The sequence below is a fragment of the Pongo abelii genome, chromosome 5 (genome assembly GCF_028885655.2).
Source record: "Pongo abelii isolate AG06213 chromosome 5, NHGRI_mPonAbe1-v2.0_pri, whole genome shotgun sequence".
In the NCBI taxonomy this organism is placed as follows: domain Eukaryota; kingdom Metazoa; phylum Chordata; class Mammalia; order Primates; family Hominidae; genus Pongo; species Pongo abelii.
In genome coordinates this window covers 133,888,828-133,909,758 of record NC_071990.2, presented here as the reverse complement: position 1 = coordinate 133,909,758, position 20,931 = coordinate 133,888,828, and the positions used below count along the sequence as shown (strand labels likewise).

Genomic DNA, 20,931 nt, shown 5'->3' with positions numbered 1-20,931 from the left:
TTTAGATTATGCCCCCCAATTTCCAGGCAACGAAGAGACCTCTCCAAGTGTCATGCTTTGTGCATTAGTAATAAGGACACATGCTCCACAGTAATGCTGGAACACAGGATGATGCTCTTCAGCTGTATGCTTCTCCCTGGCAGAGCAGATGATTTCATAATTAGCCTGAGGAAACAGGCAGACCTAACAGCCAAGGAAACAATGCACCTGAATTGACAAACGAAGTTCAAGGCTTTAGGCAACCGATGACATATTTCTAGAGTGTTGGAAGAAGAGGCAAGAGTCTACTTCAAAGAAACTGAATGGTGGTTTATTGATTTTTCATTTGTAATAGAGCCATATTAAAATAAAGTTACTGGTGAAAGGGATGAATTCATTACACATTGTCATGTTTCTGGAAGTATTTGATCCACATGTAATTAAAAAAAACTGCGTATGGATGACTCACAATGCTTTTTATTGTAACTTAAAAAAAAACTGGTAAAGAACTTTTAAACAGGAAAAACATTTCTCCAGGAAGCTTCTTCTAAATCTATTTCTTTTTAACTTGTTAAATTTCAGTAGAAAAAAAAGCTGTTCATAAGAACACCATACAGCGTATACGCAAAAATGTCTGCAAAAATAATTTCAAATGGATAATTTTTATTAAATGTAAGCTAGAGATTATATATCTGAGTATCATACAAATAATGTATAGATCAGATTTAATTTATTATGAAGGTCTATCTTATTCGTCTAATTTAGCCAAACATTGTGAGAAAATCTTGACGCCATTCTTTCTTTTATGAGCTAAATATTGATGTTTTGCGTATTTACTCACTGCCTCTTAAGAGCTCATACTTCAGTTGATTCCCCTCAAACCTCCTATTCTTCCTTGCCTCTCCCCTTAATGTTTCAGGTGAGAAAACTAAACCTTAGGTAACTATTAAATGGCTTATTGGGCCATACAGATCAGCAGCCTGGATTTATTCCTCTGAGTCCCAGTTTGGTACTCTTCTTCTCCTGAAAGCAAACTGTAGCTTACATAAAAACATATGTTAATTTTCCTCCTAAATAGTGAAAGAACATGTATAATCAGATACATTTTAAACAAGTTGATAAAATGAAATCATGGCATTTCTCTTACTACTTTTATTCCACTATAAATGGCACACTGACACATTTCCATAATATGATTTTTATGATTTTTCATTCATCATATGCCATACCTTGTGATAAGTCCTTACAGTGTGTTCTCATGCAATTCTCATGATAGTCCTGTGAGGTCAATATCTTATTACTCTCATTTTGTAGGTATATAAACGTGGGCCTTCATGTCACACAGCATGGAAATTGTCTGTGGCTATCATATGACTGTTTCAGGAAAGTACTCAATGTTGGAATGTTCATTTATTGAATATTCACTGAATGTTTATTGAACACTGCGAGATGCTGGGGACACAACATTGAATGAGATAAAACCATTGATATCATGGAGCCCGTATTGTGGTGGTGGGGGTAGCATTAAACAAATAAATAAACAAGAGAAACATCAGAAAGTGCTAAGTGCTAAGTGCTGTGCAGATAACTAAAACGGAGTGATGTGATAAGCAGTGTGTCTGTGTGGCTATTTGAGATCAGGATGCTGATACTCAAAACATGAAAGAAAACAAGTGTCCCAAGTTTTGAAGGTTGTCTTTCGACGTTAACCATAGTGTGTACAATTCAAAACATTATGTACTATGAAGAAGATGATCTGGCATAGGCATCAAAGAACTCAGTAGACCTTGAATACAGGAAACTACCTACCTGGGGAAAATATAATTAATGTTTTTTTCAAATGTGTCTGAACCGCATGAGCTCTCTTTTCTATTTCTGTGGCATTGTTACACAGATGTTTTAGTAAGCTCAGCTAGAGTCTTTCAAGCTTTGATCTAGGGACTTGGTGATTTTATAGAAGTTTCTTTCTTAGTACTAGGCGTGGATGTATTTCTCTTATATTCTGTATTCTTTCTCATCTTCAATAATATTAGAGAGCTAAAGGCCTTTGAGAAGATAGATCAACAAAAAATGTATGTCTGGGGAAGATTTCCATCTTTCATGCAATTTTTAAACTAAAACTTTGAAATCTCAAGTTTCTTAGGAAAAACTAAATTTCTGTCTTTTTTTCCTATGAAGTTTATACATTGAAACCTCACTTATAAAAGGAAATTCATGATAGATTTAACCAGGTAGACACTAGGCCTCCTGGTACTTGGTAGACCCAGATCCTTTTGGATAGGGCCAAGATGAGTTCATGCTATGGCAGATTGTAGTCCAGTCATGAGCAGGCCGAGTTAATAGAGAAGTGAGAACTGGGAAAGATACTTTTTATTCCTATGTCAAAATTTCAAGCTCATCTGCACATTAGAATCACTTGGAGATGTTTCAATAATTCCAGTGCCCAGACAACCCCATCCCCCACCAGTCAAAGCACAATCCCTGGGAGGTGGACACAGGCATTAATATATTTTTCAAGTTTCTCCGTTGATTCCAATGTGGGGCAAGTTGAGTAACTACTGACCTTATATGGTTAGGTTCTTTGGTAGGAATCAGGCAATTCGACCTGCAGAAGCATGGAAAATTGCAGATATAGGACATGGGGATACAAAGCAAGATTCCATACACAGCCATTCAGAGTGACCATCTGATGTTTTAAACAACGGCTAGCATGTGCTTGCACATTTAAGATTATTTTTTAAGATAGGAAAATAAGCTGGGTTTTCCTGGCATGGAAACCCTTCTGGGATAAGCTTAATGAGTAAGTATTTTCTCTAATTTATATAGTGAGGGCTGGGCACAGTGGCTCATACTTATAATCCCAGCTACTTGGGAGGTTGAGACAGGAGGATCACTTGAAGCCAGGAGTTTGAGGCTGTAGTGAGCTGTGATTGCACCACTGCACTCCAGCCTGGGCAACAGAGCAAGACTCTGTCCCCCAAATAATAATAGTAATAATTTATGGACTGACACAGAAATTGTTGAACTGAGGGTAGAGGTGTGTTTCAAAATTTTCTGAACTAGGAGCCTTTCTTTCATCCTCATAGCCCTCTCCCATTCCTACACACCTTTTGTCAACCGGTACCAGCTGCTGTATTTCTAAGCAACACGAATAACTGCACACACAGAGTTTAAAATTTAACAGTTGTGTGTGGTCACAGGGCGTCAAAGCAATGTTATTTCATTTCATTAGTAAATGAAAGTCCTAGGTAATTCTAGGCTTGTATTTAAGCCAAGAGAAGTATTCTTCTCCAAAATCTTTTATTAGAATTAACAGTAACAAAATGGACCCCCGTTTTATCCTGAAAAATTCGCCAGCATCTTTCCAGTTATGTAAATAGATATCCCTTCCCTTCCCTTTCCTCTCCATTCTCCAAGGTTACTAATAAGCAGTGAGATGCCCTCAAGCTATAGTTGCAGAGGGGAGGAGGAGGAAGAGTAACAGCAGTGGTGGATAATTAGTATCTTATTAGAGTATGGAAGGAACATTTGCAAGTTGATGACTGTATCAATGCTGCCAAATCTAGAGGTACCAGGAATGATTCCATGTGCTTGGCAGATATTCAATAAATATCTGCTGAGAAGTAAAGAGCAGGAAATCTTCTAGACGGGGTGTGAATCCCAGCACTGCTTGCTGCTTATTCATTGTGTGACCCTTGGCAAACTCCTTAACCTAAGTGACAGTTTCTTTCTGTGAAGAAGGGAGATCATATTTAATGCATGAGCTTTTGTGAGGATTAAATGAAATAGGCATGTAAAACTCTTAGTAGAGTACGTGACACACTGAAAATACTTAATAAATACAAGATATAATGAATCAATTGCTTAGTGTAATGAGAGGATGGTCAGAAGACCACATGAAGACAAATATTCCAGCTTTTGAACTTAGGGAAAAGGTCTGCACTAAATGTATAGGTGGGAGAGATTATGGTAATTTTTGAAAAAACTTTGAAGTCAAACTTGAAGTACTTGGTTTGTGAACACCTTGTAATCATTAATGACTAGAGACCGGCATGGTTTCAGTACACAGATTATACAAGACTGCATTTTCTTTTGCATTTGATTTGCTGGACCTGTAGATTAGGGCATTAAATATAGGTGCATCTGAGTAATAGCAAGGTATTTTGCAGGGTTTCTCACTATATCCTTGTAGAGGATGCACTAATAAAGTTGAATTAGTTATAATCCTAAATATTTTAAACCCATACCCCAAACTCTTTTTTTTTTTTAGACGGAGTTTCACTTTTTTGCCAGACTGGAGTGCAGTGGCACGATCTTGGCTCACTACAACCTCTGTTCCCCAGGTTAAAATGATTCTCCTGCCTCAGCCTCCAGAGTAGCTAGGATTACAGGTGTGCACCACCATACCCGGCTAATTTTTGTACTTTTAGTAGAGATGGAGTTTCACCATGTTGGCCAGGCTGGTCTCAAACACCTGACCTCAAGCGATCCACCTGCCTCGGCCTCCCAAAGTGGTGGAATTACAGGCGTGAGCTACCGTGCTCAGCCCCAAACTCATTATTAATAGACTGGCTACATTAGGTTACATGATGAGGACTTAAAAGATAGCGATATTCTAAAATAATAAAAGGAAACTAAAAGTTAAAAATTCATTGGGAATACAGGTAAAGTTCAACAACTCTTAAAAAATGATCTGTGCATGTACACAGTATAAAATTGTACTTAACTGGAATTCATATGAAAAAGCTCTACGTATTAGCTATATTGTATTAGCTCAATACAATGTGGCTGCCAAACAGATAAATGCAATATTAGCCTAAAATTCTACTGTTCATATCAAAGGAAGTAATATTGACATAGCACCCTATCTTAGGCTGACCACACCAGAGGACTCCTTCTGGAAATAGCTTTTAATGGACATATGGATAAACTGGAGCATATCAAAGAATTACAAGGATAGTTGAAACCTTGGGAAATCTGAGTACCTGAGGAAAAAAAACAGCTGGCAATATTTTGCCTGGAGAAAGAACAATGAGAAAGACATGATCATTGTCTTTGGAGTAGTAGTGTACAGTCTTGCTCAGGAAAGCTGGATTAGTGCCTACTTATTAAGCCCCAGAAGAAGGAAGAGAAGACCCAATAAATGTAATGAAAGAGTAGAAGAATTTAGCTTACTATAAGGAATACATTTCTGACAATCAGAGATATTAAAATTGAGTGGTTGCCTTGTAAGACTGTGAGATCATGAGCATTGTCACTGGAAGTATTAAATACTGTGTGTTCATTTCTTAAAACATTTTTGAGACAAATTCTCCTTTGGTGGGAGCTGGGATTAGGTTTCCTTCAGCCTGTCTTCCAACTTATGTGTGATGCTAAAATTACTTTGCATTTACAATTTCAGGTTATTCAAGAAATGAATGGAAGGGAAGACATTAGCAACTATAAAACTGTCTATATTGTTTCTTCACCTGCCTCAAGAAGTTTTCCTGGTCTCTGGATAGATATACATTGAATCATTATCATTACAGTGGTTATGAGAGTATTTCATCTCTTTCATCTCTCTTCCTGTTTTTTTTTTTTTTTTTTTTTTTTTGAGAGGGAGTCTTGCTGTGTCACCCAGGCTGGAGTGCAGTGGCGTGATCTCGGCTCACTGCAAGCTCCGCTTCCCGGGTTCACACCATTCTCCTGCCTCAGCCTCCCGAGTAGGTGGGACTACAGGCGCCTGCCACCAAGCCCGGCTAATTTTTTGTATTTTTAGTAGAGACGGGGTTTCACCGTGTTAGCCAGGATGGTCTTGATCTCCTGACCTCGTGATCCTCCCGCCTTGGCCTCCCAAAGCGCTGGGATTACAGGCGTGAGCCACCGTGCCTGGCCTTTTCTTTCTTTTCTTTTCTTTTTTTTGAGACGCAGTCTTGCACCGTCGCCCAGGCTGGAGTGCAGTGGCGCGATCTCGGCTCACTGCAAGCTCCACCTCCTGGGCTCACGCCATTCTCCTGCCTCAGCCTCCCGAGTGGCTGGGACTACAGGCGCCCGCCACCACGCCCAGCTAATTTTTTGTACTTTTAGTAGAGACAGGGTTTCACCATGTTAGCCAGGATGGTCTCGATCTCCTGACCTCGTGATCCGCCGGCCTCAGCCTCCCAGAGTGCTGGGATTACAGGCCTGAGCCACCGCGCCTGGCCTCTTTTCCTGTTTTTAATTTCAGTATATTGGTTGGGCTCAGTGGCTCACGCCTGTAATCCCAAAACTTTGGGAGGCCAAGGCAGGCAGATCGCTTGAGGTCAGGAGTTCCAGAGTTTGAGACCAGCCTGGCCAACATGGTGAAACTCTGCCTCTACTAATAATACAAAAATTAGCCAGGCATGGTGGCAGGCACCTGTAATCCTAGTTACTTGGGAGGCTGAGGTACGAGAATCGCTTGAACCCAGGAGGCGGAGATTGCAGGGAGCCAAGACTGTGCCACTGAACTTCAGCCGAGCCAATGGAGTGAAACTGTGTCTCAAATAATAATAATAATAATAATTTCCGTATATTTTGAATTCTCTATAGTTGTTATGTATAAGTTTTGAAATCTGAAAAAATAATTAAAAGAGGGAAAAGAATGTTTTCTGACTGGTATATACTCAAAAGAAGGTGGAGGGCTTCAAAAGCAAAGCTTAGCGTGAAGTTTCTGAGGTCCTGAGCCCCTCCCCTGGTGGTGCATTACTTTGACCTAAGAACAGTCTACATGTTCTGTGCCTCCTGGCCTTCCCTCTAGGTAGGCATGTTAAACTTAACCTGACTTAACTCCAACCTGTTTCCTTCCCAGACTTCCCCATCTCTACAAATGGCACTTCTTGTTAGCTTTAGCTCCAGTCAAAAATTAGAAGCTATCCTTCTTTCTGGTCCTTTCTTCACCCAATATATAAAACGCATCGTCAAGTTCTATTGACTCTTCCTCGAAACTAAATCTAACACCTGCCCACCTCTTTCCAGTGATACTACCACTCAAGCTTGAACCTGCAGGACCACTGCCAGTCTCCTGAGTGTCTTCCAAGCACCACTCCTATTCCTTCTTCTCCTCATTCCTCACATGGAAGCCACAGAAATATAGAGATACAGACACAGATACACATTATGCCACTTGCTGTTTATAGCTCCCTACAATGGCATGTAAGTTATCACAATGTTTGGGGCCTCATCTGATCTCTGCTGACCTCAGGGACCTCTTTGGGCACTGTAATTCAGTCCCACTGGCTTTTATTTGCTTAATCACACTGGATAACCCAACCTCCTGTCCAGGCCCTTTTCAATAGCTACTGTCTCTTCCTGGAAACTACTTTCTCCACACATTACATGGATGGTTCCTAATTGTGGTTTACTTCTCAGCCTAAGTATCATTGCCTCAGTGGTGACTTTTCTGATCACTCACCCTGAAATAGCCTTCTGATCCCCCTGTTATCTCTGTTTTATTTTTCTGTAAGTATTTATCTAAAAATTGTTGGATATTTTATTATTTAAATTTCTTTAGAAATTGTCTGCCCCCCCAACTAAACTATAAGTTCCATTGTCTACTGTCCAGTATAGTCATGTATCCTCGACCCTACACAAGGTCTGAAGAATAGTAACTAAATAAAGTATATGCTGGGGAAAGAAAGGAGAGGGGAGAAGGAGGAAAAAAGGAAGAATGAAAGGGAGGGAGGGAGGGAGGAAGGAGGAAGGAAGGAAGGAAGGAAGGAAGGAAGGAAGAGAGGGAGGGAGGAAGGAAGAGAGGAAGGGAGAGAGGAAGAAAGGGAGGGAAGGATAAAAGAAAGAACTAGTTTTAACTTCAAAATTTATTCCTTGCAAAAAATAGACATAACCAGTTAAGATAATTCATTTTTTTTTTTTTTTGAGACAGAATCTCGCTTTGCCGCCCAGGCTGGACTGCAGTGGCATGATCTCGGCTCACTGCAACCCCCACCTCCCGGGTTCAAGTGATTCTCCAGCCTCAGCCTCCCAAGTAGCTGGGATTACAGGCGCCAGCCACCACAGCCGGCTAATTTTTGTATTTTTAGTAGAGATGGGGTTTCACTATGTTGGCCAGGCTTGCCTCAAACTCCTGACCTCAGGTGATCCGCCTGCCTTGGCCTCCCAAAGTGCTGGAATTACAGGTGTGAGCCACTGCGCCCAGCCATCATCCAAATTTTTTAAAAATTAAGGTGATGGGATAGGATGAAGGCAAAGTAGTATCTTATTCAGATGGTGTAGTCTGAAATTGTTTTTTCCACTGAAATATGTTATTTCAAATGAAGAGTCAAAATTTTGATTTTACTCTGTATCTTTGATGATTCTATAATTATAGCAAGGTATTACATTATCCTACGTGACAACTGAAATGAGACAGTTGGCATGGGAGAAAATTCAGGGTGTTTGTGTTTAGAAGTTGACACTTAAAGAACAAACAGGTTGCTCAAGTGGGCCTCTTTCTCATTGGAACACTAGCTACAGGGTTCATTTGGCATTTTGGTAGGTATTTAACAGATCCCTTATTAGACATAGACAGTTTCAGCTTTATCTGAAGTGGTTTCTAAAAGGTAAGCACCTTCTATTTTGACATTCCACTTAAATTTCTAAGATTAGTGAAGAAATAACTTATTAAGATCAGCTTATATTGAACTCTGAAGATTCTGTTTATATAATTTGTTTATACAGCTCTAAGATTTTTTAGGATCAAAGATTCCCTTTAACACAAAATATTTATTATTATCCTATCAATATTATTAAACCACCATAACACTTATTATAGAAATTGATATTATAAACAAATGTTTGAAGTAACGAGGCTTTTGAGATTTAGAAAAAGAAAAACTACAAGCACCTGTTGAAGAAAATGATGACAGATGGTAACATTTTTCTCAAGAATCTCCCTGCAGCTGTGCTTACATTCAGTTTTCCAAGCTCAACCAAGGTCTATTCATATCTTTTATTACACCCGTAAGAGTTTTTACTTCCTCCTGTGTAACACAGCACCAGTCAAAGATTTTATTTGAGAGAAAAATAGACTGACAATGAGTGAGAACCAATTTAACATCTGTGTCATCGTGCTTTTAAACAAGAGGTCATAGCAAGGTTTTTTTGGTATATGTTATCTCAGTTTGAAAGTGACAGCAAGTACTCAGGCTATCATGCTAAATAACAGATGTCAACTTACTATCAGCTTCTAATGGCAATTTGTGTTATTGTTGCTACATAGCATTTTGAAACCTCAAGTATATATTTCATACATTTTTCAAAGCACGAAGTGTTCAAAAGAAAAAATATCTTGTGACAACATGTTTCAGAAATAATAGTCTATGGTACAACTGAAAATTAGCTTTATTATTGGAATTGAATTATTAACTAATTTTCAGGTGTAACAAGTAATTTTTTATCTAAAAATATATAAACAAGCTAAAAACATAATCAATATAATCCACAAAACCAAAAAAAATACCTCAGTGATGATTCATGTTGAAACTGATCTAAATCAAAGTGTTTGAATTAGAATATGACTGAGATCCACATAAAGCCATTTATATAGAATAACATTATCTCAAGTATATTTCACTTTGCAGATCATTAATACTGTATAAATGTGAGAATGACTTCTGTATATCAGCTTTTATATTTACATTTTAAAAAACATCTACTTTTTTTCTTAAATTCTTAAAAAATTTATACAGAATCATGATTCTCTGAATCCTCTCCATCCTTCTTACCCACATAAAGTCTAATTTTAATGATTCTTAATTGGAGTGACTTTTATCAATATTGTATATTTATGACATGTATATATGATATGTTAAATACGTATATTATACAATTACATTTTTATAATGACTGTGATATCAGGCTATGACAACGAGAGTGCACAGTGATCAATATTTCTATTTTTATTTTTTAAATCCTGGAATGTAAATCACCATAGGAAGATAGCTGAGGAATGGCCTTTACCATGAGTGCATAATAGAGCTGCATTTGATTCTATTCGCTAAATAAAATGAGGAGTTGGTGAGGATCTCATTTGGTTCTAATTCTAAAGGTGAAATCAGATGTAGTGAAAATGATGTAGGAAGTTTTCTTAAGTATCTCTTAAGTACTATACAGTATGGTTTTGTGAATATCAACTTCTAAGTGACTTTACCTGTATTCGAACTCTTAATTGGTCAATATTTTACTGTGTCTGTTTCATTCTCTAGTATTTTTCCTAGAGGATGATAGTAAACACAATAACCTATCCATTGATTATCCACTTGAATAACATTTATCCCTTTGTCAGACTGTCAGGAGACTTAAATTCATTTAACACTTTTTTCAGGTTTAACCAATCTGAATCTCAAGACTGATGGTTTTATTGCTGACTGTTCTTTCAGTGGCTTGCTTTTTTTTTTTTCTCCTTCTATTTCCCTCTTTTCTTTTCTGCTTTTCATCCTCCAGGCAAGAATAGTTGAATGCTATGAAGTTTAGGATCCTAATTTTTTTTTGCCTTTTTCTCTTCTTTTACTTCATTTAATTGTGCTTTTAAGATTGGCCAATGTGCCACTTCTGTTGTATAATATTGACAGCATTAAGGCTGTGTTTGATTACAGTCCATGTATTTTCTTAATACAGACAGAAGAAATAAGGTATTACTGGGGAATACTTTGGTCCCATTAAGTTAAACTATTTCTATACTACAAAGCTGTGAATATCAGATGATAGGTTCTTGTGTTTTATCTTTTATTTTCAAAATTATCTCCTTATTTAGATTTAACGGAAAGAAAAGCAGGATGCTCCTTTTCAAAGTATATGCATGTATTTCACGAGCATCTTCAATATGCCAGTCTCTTTGTTAGGTACTGAGGATATAAATTAACATAAGAAAACCTTCTGAAACATGACTTCTCCTTCTTAGGTCTATTTTTTTTCTTATTTATTTAAAATAGGTAGGGGATTATCTCCTCGTGTAAAAGGATTTAAAATAGTTGTTGCATGTATAAACTCTTTGTTTTTCTGAATACTAATGTCAGTCTCCTAAGATTCATGTGCATGTAGGGGCTAAAAGGTCACAACAACATTCCCAGATTTCAGTGCCAGATGTGTCTGTATGACAGATCATGCAGACCCAAACTCATTCTAGCATCTGGTTAAACACATTCCACATCCGATCTTAACCATGTGTAAATATAATTAAGAGCAAATGGGAAAATAATTGTCTTCCCCCCTTTTTTTTGTTCCATTGACAATGTAAATAAGTATTCTAAAGGCACAAATTTATAACTGAAATACTAAGATTAACTTTTGAATTCTAGGAAATTATCACATGGTTGAAAAGATAAGGCAATGCCTAAAATAGATTGCATGCTACATGGGAATGTAAATAGAGGAATAGAAATTCAGAGAGGGAATGATCACTTCTGGTTGGAATGATCAAAGGAAACTTCATAGGGGAAGTAGAATCATGAGCCTTAGCGGGAAAAAGAGATTCAGTAGGTGGAGTTAGTGGAGAAGATATCTTAGTTGAATGAAGAGAGTAGGGGGGATAGGGAAGAAGAATGTGAACAAAAGTGAAGAGCTGGGAAAAGGCAGAGTAATTGAAGGGAGCAATTAGTACAGGTCCCGTGGTGAGATTGATAATAGGTAACCTGGAAAGCCAGGTTAGGCTCAACGTGAGGAAACCTGGACTCTAAATTATAGACTTTGTACTATATACTGTTGAATAAAATGCAATGGCACACTGAGAGTGATTTTTCAAGGAAGACTATGACAGAGTATGTAAACGTAGAGTGTGGGAGATAGGAACAGTCAAAATGAAATAGAACTAAAAGGTAGGTTTGTTTTCAAAGGAAGACTTGATAGAAGCAGGGGCTATGTGTGGAGATGTGAGTCACAGGAAAGAAGTTAAAGAAAACTACAGGCCGGGTATGGTGGCTTGCACCTGTGATCTCAGAACTTTGGGAGGCTGAGGCAGGCAGATCACTTGAGCTCAAGAGTTTGAGACCAGCCTGGGCAACATGGTGAAAACTCGTCTCTACAAGAAATAAAATTGAACCCAGGAGGATGAGGCTGCAATGAGCTGTGATTCCACCACTGTACTCTAGCCTGGATGACAAAGTGAGACCCTGTCTCAAAAAAGAAAAAGAAAAATAAGGACTACAGTTTTGAATTTAGATAGCTAGGAGAATGGTAGTATAATTAAAGAAATTCAGGAACACGAGTAAAATATGAACACAATTTTGGATCCATTGCATTTGAAATGACAATAAGACTTCCAAGTGAAAAATACTTTTGAATATGTGATACTGAATAAAGGTGATAATTTGTAACTATTGGAGCAGATGAGATTCCCAAGTGGTGAAATATGAAGACAGAAATATAATTTTAAGGACAGAACTTTGAAGTCTTTAGTTAGAGAATGGGAGGTGAAAATAGAGTCAGGGAATAACAGAAATAAACTGTTCAAGGTGGACAATCACTTGTAGGGCTTTCCACGTGGAGAATGTGCCTTGCCTCGTTTCCTGGACTTGTTCCTAAACTTAGGGGGAAGAATTCAGTCTTTTATCATTAAGTATGTTAGCTGTAGGTTTTTTATAGGTGCCCTTTAAAGGGTTGAAGAAGTGCCCTTCTATTGCTAGTTTACTGAGCGATTCTGCAGTGAATGAATGTTATAAATTATTTTTTTCTGCATTTATTGGGTTCATCATATGGTTTTTCGTTTTTAGACTTTTGATGTGCTAAGTCGTATTGATTGATTTTCTAATGTTAAGACAACTCTGCACGATCATGCTGTATTATTCTTTTTTTATGTTGCTGGCTTCTATTTGCTAAGAAATATTTCTATTTCTATTTTTAAGGAAATACACATCTAGGTCCATGAGTGACAATGGTGTGTATTTTTTTTTGGTAGTGTCTTTAATTTTGGTAACAAAGTAATGCTGGTATAAAAAAAGGAATTAGGAACCCGGGAGGCGGAGATTGCGGTAAACTGAGATCACGCCAAGCTGAGATCATGCCATTGTTCTCCAGCCTGGGCAACAAGAATGAAACTCTGTCTCAAAAAAAAAAAAAAAAAAAAAAAGAGTTAGGAAGTGTTCTGTCCTGTTTCATTTTCTAGAAGAATTTGTGAACAGTTGGTATTACCTCTTCCTTAAATATTTGGTAAAATTCCAAGTGAAAGCATCTTGGCCTAGAATTTTCTCAGGAAGGTTTTTTTTTTACCTGTGAGTAGATTATAGAGCTATTCAGAGTACCTCTGTTTTTCTGAATGACTTTGGCTGGTTTTTGTCTTGTAAGGACTTTGTTTCTCATCTAAAGTATCCAATTATTTGGCTTCAAGATGAGCATAATATTATTAACTTTTTAGTGTCTGTAGGATCTATTGTGATGTTTCTCCATTTCATTTACATCTATTTTCTATTTATTCCATCTTCTCTTTATTTTTTTCTCTTTTTCTGCTTTCTTTTACAATCAGTATTTTTATTTTGATTCCATAAAGTAGATTTTTTTAGGCTAGAAAGAATGAAAATGGGAGCCCTCATGTATCATAACTGAAATTCTCTCAATAAACTGAGATGTGTGATCATAAGCTGAGGGTGGGGAAATGTCAGAATCTTGCATAGAGAAGGTTTAGACTATTTGTTTTGGGAGGTGTCTTCAGAAAATAGCAAGAGATTAACATGGATTTCCAGCCATTAGTGAGGGCCCAGCTGAAGTAAACATGTTAAATAATAATATTATTTGGATAGCTAAGGTTTATTATAATCAAATCTGAAGATCTGCCTCCAAAATAGGACCTCAAAGTTGGAAAATATGAAATTTTTTTTTTTTTTTTGAGATGGAGTTTCGCTCGTCACCCAGGCTGGAGTGCAATGATGCAAACTTGGCTCACTGCAACCTCCACCTCCCAGGTTCAAGCAGTCCTCCTGCCTCAGCTCAGCCTCCTGTGTAGTTGGGATTACAGGCACCTGCCACCACGGCCGGCTAGTTTTTGTATTTTTAGTAGAGACGGAGTTTCACCATGTTGGCCAGGCTGGTCTCAAACTCCTAACCTCAGGTGATCCACCCCCCTCGGCCTCCTAAATTGCTGGGATTACAGGCATGAGCCACCGAGCCCAGCCTGTGAAAAAAATTATAGTGGAATTACCATGGTGGTTAGGTTAGTTCATATTTAAATTTTATTTAAAATAAGATCCAACCATATTTTCCTTCAGTAAGGTTGAAGATATGAGCTTCTTTTAGACAACTGCATTTTTCCAGGAGTTCAGAACTTTGAAATAATTGGCAGCTGTCTTTTCTAAATATTAAGCACTCGCTTGATTACATAGGGCAGATGGCACAAGGGGTCACCAACATAAGTTGAGTGAAGTTTCTCTCATTTTCTAATAACTAAGTTATCTGAAAAGCCAGAAAAAGGTGGAATAGCTGGAAGGAGTTGGTATTGTTGAGTGGAAATAGAGTGAGTGGAAAATTGGCAAACCAGCCAGATATTTTGTGGAAATAATGGTTTTGGAAACATATTTGCAAGACTCGGATAATTATTCTACTCTTTGAACTGATTACAGTTTGTATTGTATTGCAAAAACTGCTTGGATCATGTAATGAAATATGAGTTCAGTGAAAAGGCACAGTTAACTGATCTAAATTTCTCATTGTCTACAGACATTGTTTCATTTACATATTGAAAATCTGTGTGATGAAAAATGGGAAAATCACAGACTCACAGGAGTATTTCATTTAAATTGCTTTCACAATTGCAACCCAGTTCTCAAAATAAGAATTTTGACAAACCTCAACTTTGGCAGAAGAAAAGTAACATTTTATGTGAAAAACTGACATAGCTAATTTCTGGAGACAGAAAAAATAAACAAAAATAAATGTACCCATCCTATCCCAGCAGTGGCCACTACACTGTAGAAGAGTGAAAAAGGATCCAGACTCTGGGGCCAGAGTGCCAAGGTTTGAATTCTGCCTTTCTGTTTACTAGCTGTAAATCCTGGGCAAGTCGCTTAGCCTCTTTGTTCTTTGATGTCTTCATCTGTAAAGTGGAAAAATAGTTTTATCTAATAGATTTGATTTGAAGATTAGTTTAGTTAATACATGTAACAGGTGTAAACAGGGCCTGGTGCGTATAAGAAGCTGTAGTTATTGTTACTGTTGTCAAGAAAGGTGAGTTAGACTCTGCATTGCCAATAATTTGGGGTTTTAACATGCTAAAGAAAATCTAGATGTAGTACCCTAGACGGGAAACATATGCACACTTATAATTACCATACAAAGGTGCTAGGAATAAAAATGCCAAATGCCATCTATTTGAGTATGACTTTTATAGACAATGGGAAGTTTTATCTTGTATATTGCATTTTCTCAGTCAAACATAGCTATAAATTCTTCAAATACAATTTTACTGTTAGTAAAAGTAATTATAATTATGTTTCAGCATGTATATTCTAAATCAACTGTACAACTTCTCAAAAATAAAATATCATCAGGTACTGAAAAACCAGAAAGGCAGTAATTAAGGCAAATTTTGTGTCTTTTATAAGTGACAAAAATTAATACTGTGATTTTGATGACTCAACAGAGTAGGCGAATGGTAAAAGGCATAAGAAGATATTTTTGGGATAAAACCAAACTATGGTGCAAAAGAGAAAATATGTATCGAATGGGTGCTAACCATGTAGGCAGTTATGCCCCCGCCCATGCTATCTCATTTGTTTATTTTTCAAAATCTATAAAATAGGTATATATCATCCCCATTTTAGTAATGTTAAAACTTAAGCTTTCAGAGTTTTACTTCAACAATTCTTCAAGGCTGTTTAGGAGTACAGCTGGGAGTCACATCCTAGTCATTTTCTTCCAAAGCCCATGTTTTCTCCACTGCACTGGTCTGCCTTCCAGAAGTGATAGGTACACTGGCTGGGCATGGTGGCTCCCACCTGTAATCCCAGCACTTTGGGAGGCCGAGATGGGCGGATCACGAGGTCAGGAGATCAAGACCATCCTGGCTAACATGGTGAAACCCCATCTCTACTAAAAATGCAAAAAAATTAGTCGGGCGTGGTGGTGGGCGCCTGTGGTCCCAGGTACTCGGGAGGCTGAGGCAGGAGAATGGCGTGAACCCTGGGAGGTGGAGCTTGTAGTGAGCAGAGGTCCTGCCACTGCACTCCAGCCTGGGCGACAGAGCCAGACTCCGTGTCAAAAAGAAGTGATAGGTACACCATTGAACAAGTTTAATACAAAAATTATGGCTAATCCCCCAAAACAAAACTTCCCTAGTTTTTCAATATCGTGTAATTCAACTAGTTTTGTTTCCTTGCATATTTCCCGTTGCATTTTATTTTAATAAGGATATGCCATTAAAAGTCATATTGAAACAACCTATAATCCGCACTTGCCCACGGATCTCTTTGCTCTTATGAATGGTGAAGTGGAGCTCCACCAGGAGTTGTAATGGAAAGAGTGATGACCTTAGGGCTGATTCTGGCTTTGCTGCTAACTAGTTATCAAACTTTTTTTGTATAAATGCAAACTTTGCGGTAAGACATTTCGTAGCGCTATAGTCCCTCTTTTAATTTTTCCAAAGAAGGAAAGACACACAATGGTATCAAATGTTCATTCATTCCATCTCTTGATGCTCTGTGATATTACCAATCTACACTATGCTTTCCTGAAAGGCCAGAAGTTCAAAGATGGACTAGTTTCCCAGGGACCTGATTCCCCAGTTGGAGTACTCCAGCCCCTTGGAAATTCCCGGGATTTATAAAATAACTCTAGATAACAAGACTTTGTTTTTAAAGGTCCTATAAATTCTTTTCTCTCTGTATTTAGGTATCCTGATTTTTCTTTTCCATATTTTCCACAGGATTATTTTACAAATGCAAATAGAGAGTTGAAAAAAGATGCTCAGCAAGATTACCATCTAGAATATGCCATGGAAAATAGCACACACACAATAATTGAATTTACCAGAGAGCTGCATACATGTGACATAAATGACAAGAGTATAACGGTAAGGCATCTATGAGTGAATGCATGCATGAATAAATTGTATATTTACGCTTGTGAAGCACTTTAAAGAATAAGAAAAACAAGTCATATAGTCTTTTTTCTAATATTTTTGAAATCTTTTTTGATTTTTTTTAGGTTTTTTTTTTAGTTTTTTCTGTTTTACTTTTTTAGAAGCCAAAAATGTATAAGACTATAAATTTCAATAAAATCCATTTTTGTGTGAGTTTAACATTTTGAAGATCCCTTTAAAATTTGTATGATTTAGCCATAAATACATTTTACTTTCTTCTCCATAAACTTTGAAAATACACAACAGATAAATGTTTGAAGAAATGTATTACACAATAAAGAATTATGAATCTGAACATTAGGATATAATTCATCTGATTTCTAATGGACTCATCTTTGTGAATTTCTAAAATCAAGATGAATAGGTGGCTGATTATAATTGCCTATTGGCATATTAAATGAGATTTCTTATTTTCAGACTTCATGCAAAAATTAATATCTTTATGTGCATTCAAATTAAATATTTAGAAGATATGTAATACTTCAGAAATGTCCATGAATTGTTTGGATTAATTTTATTTTGTGTAGACCAATACAATTACCTTTTTATTTTGTAAATCAAAGCTTCAAAAATAGGAATGTAAAAAATATGAAGCAGTTCTGATTAACATTCAGCATAAAGAGTAAACGAGGCAGAAAAAATGCAAGCAAAGAGAGGGATTACTTTTTAATGCAATATACAGTGCAATTATACTTTAATTGGAATAATAATTATAGTCATTTGACTTATTAAGAAAGAATATAGCAAAGAGAACATTTAAAATAAATAGCTTTTGCTTTATTATTTATTTTCAAAGTTCTTATTACAAAGATCTGGCAAAAACACTTTTATCTGTGGGAAGATTGAACAATTTCTTTACACCCCAGCAAACCCTCCCCAACCCATAGCCCTTTGGGCAATCTCTCTTGGTTGCTCAATGGAAACCAATTTCATCTGACAGTACTTTCCGTAGTTGCAGTAAACCAGTCCCTAGGAAATTCCCAGGATTCATAAAATGACTGTAGATTAACTGTAGTATAATTAAAAAACTCAGAATCAGAAATCCTTCTATATTTATACTTTCTGTAAATTTGTATGTGTGACTAGGCTAGTGCCTAGGAAAACATCTAAACATCTACGGTAAAAGGAAAAGTCTTAGGTAATTTTAATTTTTATTCTATTAATTTATTTTTCCCTAAAATCTTCCATGGCATTTAATTTTCCAAAGTCGCTGCTGCTGAACAAGAATATTTGTTTAGAGGCTACCAGTTGCAGGTTTAAAGTTTTGGCGTGACAATGATTTATTGTTGTCATATACTTAAAATATAATTACTGAGTCAATTGTCCTTCAGTATGTTTTGGAACACATAATCTTGCATGCTGAGAGATGATTCCTTCCAAAAAGTAACTCATGTATTTGGATCCTTAGTGACTTAATCAAATTTGTGCAATTAATATTAGAGACCATGTTGAGAACTCCAAATGTCATTATTGTCTTTTCTTCACTTCTATATCTTGTTTACAATAGAGTTCTTTGAACTCAACTCAGTGGTAAGGAAAGTGCTCTCATGAGACCTAATCATGCCCATGTCTGATCCCCAGGATAGCACTGTGAGAGTGATCTGGGCCTACCACCATGAAGATGCAGGAGAAGCTGGTCCCAAGTACCATGACTCCAATAGGGGCACCAAGAGTTTGCGGTTATTGAATCCTGAGAAAACTAGTGTGCTGTCTACAGCCTTACCATACTTTGATCTGGTAAATCAGGACGTAAGTGTTTTGAGGTTTTATGATTGTAGGGATGGGCTTATTGAAAGTGTATACGAGCATTTTTGCTTACATTATTGTATTCAGGAGCATGTTAAGAGAAGGTAACTTTGTGTCTTCCTCCCCTTTTTATTAAGACAGGTCCCCATCCCAAACAAAGATACAACATATTGGTGCCAAATGTTTAAGATTCCTGTGTTCCAAGAAAAGCATCATGTAATAAAGGTATGTGACTCATTCATAGGCTAAAATTAATTTGCATGAATGGAAGAAGAAATTGATGTTGTTAATATAATGAAAACAGTAAAAGTATAGAAGTGTTTTTCAATTATTTGAAAGTTTTTTAGAGAAAAAAGAACTGGCTTGGCTGACCTGCATACTTTTTCAAGAGTCTGAAAGCTTGGATTATATCTAATATTTTGGTTATCTCCTAATTTTACATGTCAAAGGTACAAGTTTTGGTATGAACATGAACACTGCTAATTATTATTTTAGGCAACATTTCTACAATTGGAATTACTGGAATTGCAATTTAAAATAGTACGTTTACATATTGATAAATTATACCCATAAAAGTTACATTCCTCACCAATAATGTTTGAGAACATCTGCTTCATTGAAAACACTGGATACTGTCATAAAAAAATAGTTATAATATTTTTTTGAAAATAGAAAAAAGAAAATTAGTGAATTTCTACAGAAATAAAAAAACACAGAATTGGGTAGTAAATAAACCCAGTTTGCCTGTGCCATACAATTATTTTCCACCCTTCTGGAATGGGCCTCCCAGAACTTTTGCATCTACTTAGCAAATGAACAAATATTTTTAAAAAGTTACAAGTCCTTGGCTGTGTGCTAGTAGTTGTTAATTCCACAGAGGCCAAAGGTATGATCCATGCTCTCAAAGAACTTACAGTGAGATTGGGGAGACATGGCCAAGACACAAGAAAGAATAAGATAGAATTAAATAGTGCATACAGAGTACTGTAAGCATTCGGAAGGCCAGACGTTTCTGCCTTTCTGTCAGTCCCCAGACTATGTAATGAAGCGATGTGGATAAGGAATGAATTGCCAGACTCTGGAATCTAGAGGGAAATACATAGGTTTGAGAATCATAAGTCCACCCTTTAATTAAACTATGTGCTCTCAGGTAAGTCACTCTGGGGTAATGCTGTAGCCTTAGGTTTTCTCATCTGTAAAAGGTGGACAGTCATAACACTTTTCCTATCAACCTCAAGACATTTTAGCAGAGATAGAAACACTGAGCACATTCTATAAGTTTATTTGTGGCTAAAATTTGTTAATTTCTAATATATTTCCCTAGTTTTCTTTTGTTTACAAATATTTTTGTTTACAGTTCTGCCTTTGGTTTACAAAATGATTCATAACTACATACAGAGGCAAAGGGAGTGGCTTTAGGGAATGTTATTGAGTTAATATGTAGTCCTAAATATTTATAGGTTATTTTTGCAAACAGGAGACTTACCAACAGTGTGACTGCAGGTGAATCATTTACCTCTGTGCAATAAGTTATTTTCTACTTTGTGTATGGAAAAGGGGAATGCAAATTCTAATTTTGTATAATTAATACCATGCCCAAGTCCTTCCCTTGTACCAATGAAAAGTCTTCCTCAGGAAAGAGAATATTTCATTTATATGTACTGTATGTCATTTGCAGTAAATTTAATTGGAACCAGGTTTAAGAGACAAATGTAAAACTGTAGATTCAGAAGTAAAAACAAATGTTTCAAACAATCGGTCCTTTATCCACTTTTTGGCAAACATTAATTGTAAATTTCTTAACCACTTACTGTTAATGCATTTTTATTCTTGCCATTGTTAATGCTAATAATTGAGTTGAATGAAATAAAATAATTATGGATGTTTCAGGGAGGTCAGTGTATGTTTCAACCCTCTATGTAAGATATTTGCTTGGTACCTCATCTTTCTTCGCTAACTTTCCTGTATGAAGCATATTAAATGATACTCAGATAAACTTTCCTATAAGAAGCATATCAAGTAATTCTTAGATACATGAACTTAGAATTAAGTGCTTTTGGGAATACATAGCTGTCTTCACTAGAAATTTGCATTAACATGAAAGTCATTGGAGCATTTTTTGCAATGTTTGGAGGTCTTCTAGACAACAA

At 36.6% G+C, this 20,931-nt stretch overlaps 1 protein-coding gene across 1 annotated transcript in view; it reads left to right on the top strand.

The window, feature by feature from the left end:
• The window catches only part of MOXD1 (monooxygenase DBH like 1), a 104,471-nt gene that overhangs the window by 9,467 nt on the left and 74,073 nt on the right, over positions 1–20,931 (top strand). The window contains exons 2-4 of the mRNA XM_002817366.5: positions 16,820–16,966; positions 18,617–18,784; positions 18,923–19,006. Coding sequence (XP_002817412.3) covers positions 16,820–16,966; positions 18,617–18,784; positions 18,923–19,006 — 399 coding nt within the window. The remainder of the gene's footprint in view (positions 1–16,819; positions 16,967–18,616; positions 18,785–18,922; positions 19,007–20,931) is intronic.